General features: G+C 39.2%; 1 protein-coding gene across 1 annotated transcript; it reads right to left on the bottom strand.

Annotated features, from left to right (window-relative positions):
* Nucleotides 1-219: 219 nt before the first annotated feature.
* On the bottom strand, nucleotides 220-6,651 carry LOC130367072 (uncharacterized). Its single transcript, XM_056569453.1, has 3 exons — nucleotides 6,592-6,651; nucleotides 2,086-2,769; nucleotides 220-1,920 (listed from the first exon to the last, which is right to left on the bottom strand). The coding sequence occupies exons 1-3, from the start codon at nucleotides 6,592-6,594 to the stop codon at nucleotides 1,873-1,875; spliced, it is 735 nt and encodes a 244-aa protein (XP_056425428.1). The 5' UTR covers nucleotides 6,595-6,651; the 3' UTR covers nucleotides 220-1,872.
* Nucleotides 6,652-6,969: the final 318 nt, after the last annotated feature.

The raw sequence follows: 6,969 nt of genomic DNA, 5'->3' as shown, positions 1-6,969 counted from the left end.
GTTGTTGGAAATGATCAGATCCAACAAGGCATCACTTCTTGTTGGGTCCTCCACAAACTGGCCCATAAAATTATCCTGCAATAAATTTAGGAATTGTCGCCCCTTTGTAGTTTTAAAAATCCAAAACTACCCCAATGGGTAACTGATCCCACGCTACTTATAACAAAGACAAGAAAAATGCGTTGTAGAGATCAAACAATACTTTATTAAACACACAGAAGCATTAAAAACCCATAAAAGGGATTGAAAGAAGTACAATACACATTATAATGATGGCCACAATGGACCAGACTAAAGAATGATGGCTACCAATAAGATAGATGTAAAACACAGGAATGTATGTAAACAAATCCTTATTGTTGGGCCTAAACCCACATGAGAAGATATAACATGATAAAACAGGTTGCTCTAGTGCTGAATAGATTATAGCAAAATATATAACAACATATAGAAAACCACAGTGGGACAGAGTATACCTGGGTAACCAACACCTAACCCAACGTTTCGCTACTGCTTCATCCGGGGCGTGGTCTATGCCAGTTCCACCCCTCCTTTTATATGGCTATAGACCAATCATGACATGACCTGTCACACCTACGTCATCGCGCTGCGCCCAAGCAGTTACATAAGAGGGCGTTTGCGCCCAAATGATAAGCCATACAGGAGTATAAGGCGTGGTACCTCCTACCGCTCACCTGTACCAACCGGAGCAATTCGGGCCGTGTAGAGTATCACAACGGCGCATGATCGAACACGTCATGGACACTTCCGGCGGATGATATGCCCATGGAGCGACACGCCACGCCACAAAGTATGACGCGGAGCGCCACCCCAGGGGCGGGCACACGCCGGGAGCAGCCCGATCATGTGATCGCATCAAAGCACGTGACCGGGAACACAGCCCGGCCCCCCGCAAACCACAACGACGAATCAGCAGTGGAGGGGGGGGGACGGGCGGCAACCCCGAGCACACACCAAGAAGCAGAACGTGCTCTACCAATAAAGTATGCATTATGAAGAACAATACATAGATGATAAAAAATTTATAAAAAATATATGTTAGACACTCAGCACAGAATAATCTGTTATGCAATATGCACATAAGAGTACAAAAAATAGGCGTGATATAGGTAAGTATATGTGTTAAACTAACATATTCCCTAGAATAAGTATATATGTGTGTGAGTAAGAGAATGTGAGTGAATAAGATGGTGATGTGACATTGAAGGGTGATGAATGCGACAAACAAAAAAATAAATATATACATATAATAGAGACATTAAATAAATAAATAGTTGATTCTTGTTAATTATTGAAATACATATAATAATTTATAATATTAATCACGTGATACCATGGTATAGACAAAGTTGGTAACATGGGACAATGGGTTACAAGAGCCCATATGTGCCAAGCACCATATTGCAATGTGCCCACAAATATTTACATTTACATGAGAGAAGGTCTCAATAAATCAAGAAGGAGACCAAAGACGTGATGCATGCAAAAAACAAAACAGTGCAAAGGAGTGTGGGTGAAAAAAGTGTGCAAAGTGCTCACAAATGTGAGGTATACTTACCCAAATACCACTTTAACCAGTGATCACATAATCTAGGGATCTTAAAATAGATTAATTGTGCATACATATGTATATGAGTTATTGCATACCCATTTTTTGAAAAAAACAGGATAACCAGTCTAATAAATAGAGACATGAAAAAATATAAAAAAATATACAATATAAATATCAAAAAATGATAATAATAAAAATGATGAGTGAAAAAGAGCCCCGGATGATGCAGCAGCGTTGTCCAAGATAATAGCCAATATCACAATGTAAAATATGACAGAGAGCTTGGAGTTGAACATTATTCACATAGCTTCATGACTGCAGGGTGAATTTCCATATGGTAACAGGACCTAAATATGAAAAATACAGAAAAAAAGGAAGGAAGGAAAAAGGGAAATGTTAAAACCAAGTTAAAATCAAACTTAAAAAAAGTCGAAAAGAAAGATCCAAAAGAAGAAGGGCATGTCACTCATAGATGCAAGGGCAGTTCAGAGGAACGGGGCATAGCTATTTACCTCATTCAAGCCTTGGGGTGCCATTGTTCCCAATCTAAAGATCCATCGAGTTTCATGCTGGGCTAATATCCTCGGCCAGTTACCTTGACGTGGTCCAATAGTCACATGATCAATGCCTCTAAATCGGAGGAGAGAGCTGTTGCATTCATGTTTTTCTCTGAAATGACGAGGAATAGACTTTAGTTGGACAATGTCAGTCTCATTTTTTGCTGCTTGTATGTCTAATACATGCTCTCTGATCCGTCGCCGAAATTCTCTCGTGGTCATCCCTATATAGGTCAAATTGCAGGGGCATGTTGCTGCATAAATTACCCCTTTTGTGGTGCATGTAATCAGATGATGTATCTTATAGGTTCTAGTCCCTGTAGCATCATTGAAGGATGTAGTTTTCTCCATATTAGGACAAGCGACACATTTACCACAGGGTGTATTTCCTGATCTGGGACCCTTACCTCCAAATAGATATCCTTTTTTGTCGCCTTCGGTGTAGTGACTGTGCACTAAAGTATCCTTTATGTTCCTGCTGCGGCGATAAGTAATCGATGGTAAGGGTGGAAGTGCATCACACAAAGATGAATCTGTTAGGAGGATAGACCAATGGCGTTGCAGGATTTCAGCTACCTGGGTACTTCTCGAATTATATTCAAGAATGCATCTGACCTGTTCGTTGGTCTTCTTATGTTCCTTTTTGTTGGGTAATAAAGAAGTACGGTTGAGTCTCTTCGCTCTATTGTGTGCAAATTTGATACACCGATTACTGTACCCTCTTTCCTTGAATCACGTGGTTAAATCAGCAGCCTGTTGCTCAAAACGTACATCATTGGAGCATAGTCTTCTAGCTCTTTGTAGTTTTAGCCAACCCCGGACCCCAATCTATATCTGGATAGTTAAAATCTCCCATTATTACCACTGTACCTGCCCGGGCAGCCCTCTCTATTTGTTTATGCAGCTGAACTTCTATCTCTTCAGTGATATTAGGGGGTCTGTAGATTACACCAAATATTGTTTTTTCAATATTTCCCTCCTTTTGTAATTCTACCCACAGTGATTCCACCTCCTCAGAATCATCACACACTATGGCATCGTTCACACTGACTTTCATACCACTTCTTACATACAGACAGACTCCACCACCTTTTCTGTTCATTCTATCGTTGCGAAACAATGTAAACCCCTGCAGATTGACAGCCCAGTCATGTGAGGAGTCCAGCCATGTCTCAGTGACCCCAACTATATCAATATGTTCCTCCAGTATCAAGGCCTCAAGCTCCCTAATTTTATTTGCTAGGCTTCTGGCATTTGTGAACATACACTTTAGATTTTCATCCTTTATGTTATTGGGATTCAAGGGTGTAAGTTTTATTTTCCTATGAAGCCTATTCCTATTAAAGGGTACCTCTCATCAAATAAACTTTTGATATATTTTAGATTAATGAATGTTGAATAACTTTCCAATAGCATGTTAATGAAAAATATGCTTCTTTCTATTGTATTTTTCCCGATCAGTCCTGTCAGCAAGCATTTCTGACTCATGCTGGAGTCCTAAACACTCAGCGCTGCCAGCCTGCTTTGTTCACAGCCAAACAGGCTGTGAACAAAGCAGTCTGGCAGCTCTGAGTGTTCTCCTTTGTGAACAAAGCAGACTGGCAGCTCGTAGTGTTTAGGACTTCAGCATGAGTCTGAAATGCTTGCTGCCAGGACTGGTAGGGAGACCCCTAGTGGTCATTTCTTCAAAGTGGAAAATTAAATAGAAAGAAGCATATATTTTAATAACATGCAATTGTGAAGTTATTCTGCATACATTAATCTATAATATATCAAAAAAAATTTTGATGAGAGGTACCCTTTAACTATTCTAACCCCTGTTGTAGCATCACTTCCAAATAGCTGGAGATATTTATATGAAACATGAATATAGGATAGTTAAATTAACTCTAACCCATCCCCATTTGTGAGGGTCGGGGTTTTTGTTTAAAGTTTCAAGGAAATGTATGCTACAGCACAACTTCCAAATGGCTTGAGATGTTTCGATAATACTTAGCATGTATGTTACTTATATGTCAACCAAAAATGTAGGATATACAAATCCAGACAACTTTATTAACATACTATAAACATTAATGTTTATTGTATATAAATAAAGTTGTCTGGATTTGTATAAAGGAAAGGGGTGGGAGTTAGTATGGTGAGGTCATGATTGAGCCCATCAGCCTTATTTTGTATCTCAATGGTTATCTTTCAGGATTCATTAGGATCTCTTTAAAAATAGATCAATCATTGCATTCATAAATCCAGTGAAAACAAAACTCAGGTTATCATTTTCTTGTTTACACTTTCTATATATTTAATCCCTTAAGGACTCAGGGTTCTTCCGTTTTTGCACTTTAGTTTTTTCCTCCTTACCTTTTAAAAATCATAACCCTCTCAATTTTCCACCTAAAAATCCATATTATGGCTTATTTTTTGCATCACCAATTCTACTTTTCAGTGACATTAGTCATTTTACCCAAAAATTCACGGCAAAACGAAAAAAAAAATAATTGTGCGACGAAATCGAAGAAAAAACGCCATTTTGTAACTTTTGGGGGCTTCCGTTTCTACGCAGTGCATATTTTGGTAAAAATTACACCTTATCATTATTCTGTAGGTCCATAAGGTTAAAATGATACCCTACTTATATAGGTTTGATTTTGTCGTACTTCTGGAAAAAATCATAACTACATGCAGGAAAATGTATACGTTTAAAAATGTCATCTTCTGACCCCTATAACTTTTTTATGTAACCACATATGTTTATTTATTTTTTTATTCACACTGTTTTATTTTTTTTATGGGAAAAGGGGGGGTGATTCAAACTTTTGTTAGGGAAGGGGTTAAATGACCTTTATTAACACTTTTTTTTAAACTTTTTTTTTGCAGTGTTATAGGTCCCATAGGGACCTATAACACTGCACACACTGATCTCCTATGCTGATCACTGGTGTGTATTAACACGCCTGTGATCAGTGTTATCGGCGCTTGACTGCTCCTGCCTGGATCTCAGGCACGGAGCAGTCATTCGGGATACTTTCACTTTCGCTTTAGAAGCGGCGGTCAGCTTTGACCGCCGCTTCTAAAGGGTTAATACCGCACATTGCCGCGATCGGCTATGTGTGGTATTAGCCGCGGGTCCCGGCCGTTGATGAGCGCCAGGACCGACGCAATGTGATGCGCTTCATATCGCAGGAGCCGGCGCAGGACGTAAATATACGTCCTGCGTCGTTAAAATATCTCTATGCAGATTCAAGACTTTATTTGTACACATCTGTACATGATTAGATGTAATAATATATTTAAAACTAAACTACATTCTGCCCATAGGCTGCCATGTGGTGTGAACATGCGTAAGTATACAAACATCATCCACTGGGGCTGCCAATCCAGAGATCTGTGCTTTGGGGCAACACTAGCATTTTGCTTTAAGGGGTACTCCGCCCCTAGACATCTTAGCCCCTATCCCAAGGTAAAGTCACGACCCACGACGCCCGTTCCAAGCGTTCAGAACCAAATGTTCCGAACACTTGGGCAGCAGAGTACCCCTTAATTTTTATGGATTGTTAGTAAAATCTGAATTTGATAAGCAATTTTTCACAAATCTGTTTTTGCACTGAGAAAAGAATGTGGCAGTTTTAAAAGAGATTATTTGTTCGATGTTTCTACCATCTTATCACCTGGATTTACCTCTCGGGTGAAACTAACAATTTTATGGTTTTGGCAGAAGAACACCCTTAAAGGGGTACTCCGGTGAAAAACTTTTTTTTTTTTAAATCAACTGGTGCCAGAAAGTTAAACAGATTTGTAAATTACTTCTATTAAAATATCTTAATCTTTCCTGTACTTATTAGCTGCTGAATACTACAGCGGAAATTATTTTCTTTTTGGAACACAGTGCTCTCTGCTGACATCACGAGCACAGTGCTCTCTGCTGACATCTCTGTTCATTTTAGGAACTGTCCAGAACAGCATATGTTTGCTATGGGGATTTCCTTTTACTCTGGCAGTTCCTAAAATGAACAGAGATGTCAGCAGAGAGCACTGTGCTCATGATGTCAGGAGACAGCTCTGTGTTTCAAACGGAAAATAATTTCCACTGTAGTATTCAGCAGCTAATCAGTACAGGAAGGAGTAAGATTTTTTTGTAGAAGTAATTTACAAATCTGTTTAACTTTCTGGCACCAGTTGATTTAAAAAAAAAAGTTTTTCACCGGAGTACCCCTTTAACATAGATATCTTTGTCAAGTGTATTATAGCTACATAGTTCATAGGGTTACAAAAGAGTTCAACCTATAACCACTCTGTGTTAATGCAGAGAATGGGGAAAAAAAACCTATAAGGCAGATGTCAATTGCCCCATAACAGAGAACAAAATTGCTTCCCGACTCCAATATGGTTTTCTGGTAAAATCTCTGAATCCCAAACTAAATAACCCCATTGATAACTTGTCTTGGTACTGCAATCCTCCCATACCATTGTTATCTTTGTCACCCTCCTTTATACCGACTCCTGTTCAGCCATATCTTATTTACAGGTGCCCAAAATTGGACTCAACACTCTATGGGGGAGATTTATCAAAACCTGTGCAGAGGAAAAGTTGTCCAGTTGCCCATAGCAACCAATCAGATCGCTTCTTTCATTTTTCACAGGCCTTCATGAAAATGAAAGAAGCAAGCTGATTGGTTGTTATGGGTAACTGGGCAACTTTTCCTCTGCACAGGTTTTGATAAATCTCCCCCTATGTGTGGTCTGGCTAGTGATTTATATAGAGATAGCTCTTTTCTTGTCACAAGTCTCTATGCCTCTATTAATGCATCCCATGACTTTATTAGTCTTGGCAGCAGCTGCCTG

Source organism: Hyla sarda, chromosome 4 (genome assembly GCF_029499605.1).
Source record: "Hyla sarda isolate aHylSar1 chromosome 4, aHylSar1.hap1, whole genome shotgun sequence".
In the NCBI taxonomy this organism is placed as follows: Eukaryota; Metazoa; Chordata; class Amphibia; order Anura; family Hylidae; genus Hyla; species Hyla sarda.
The sequence above is the reverse complement of the archived record's forward strand: the minus strand, read 5'-3'. Positions and strand labels throughout refer to the sequence as shown.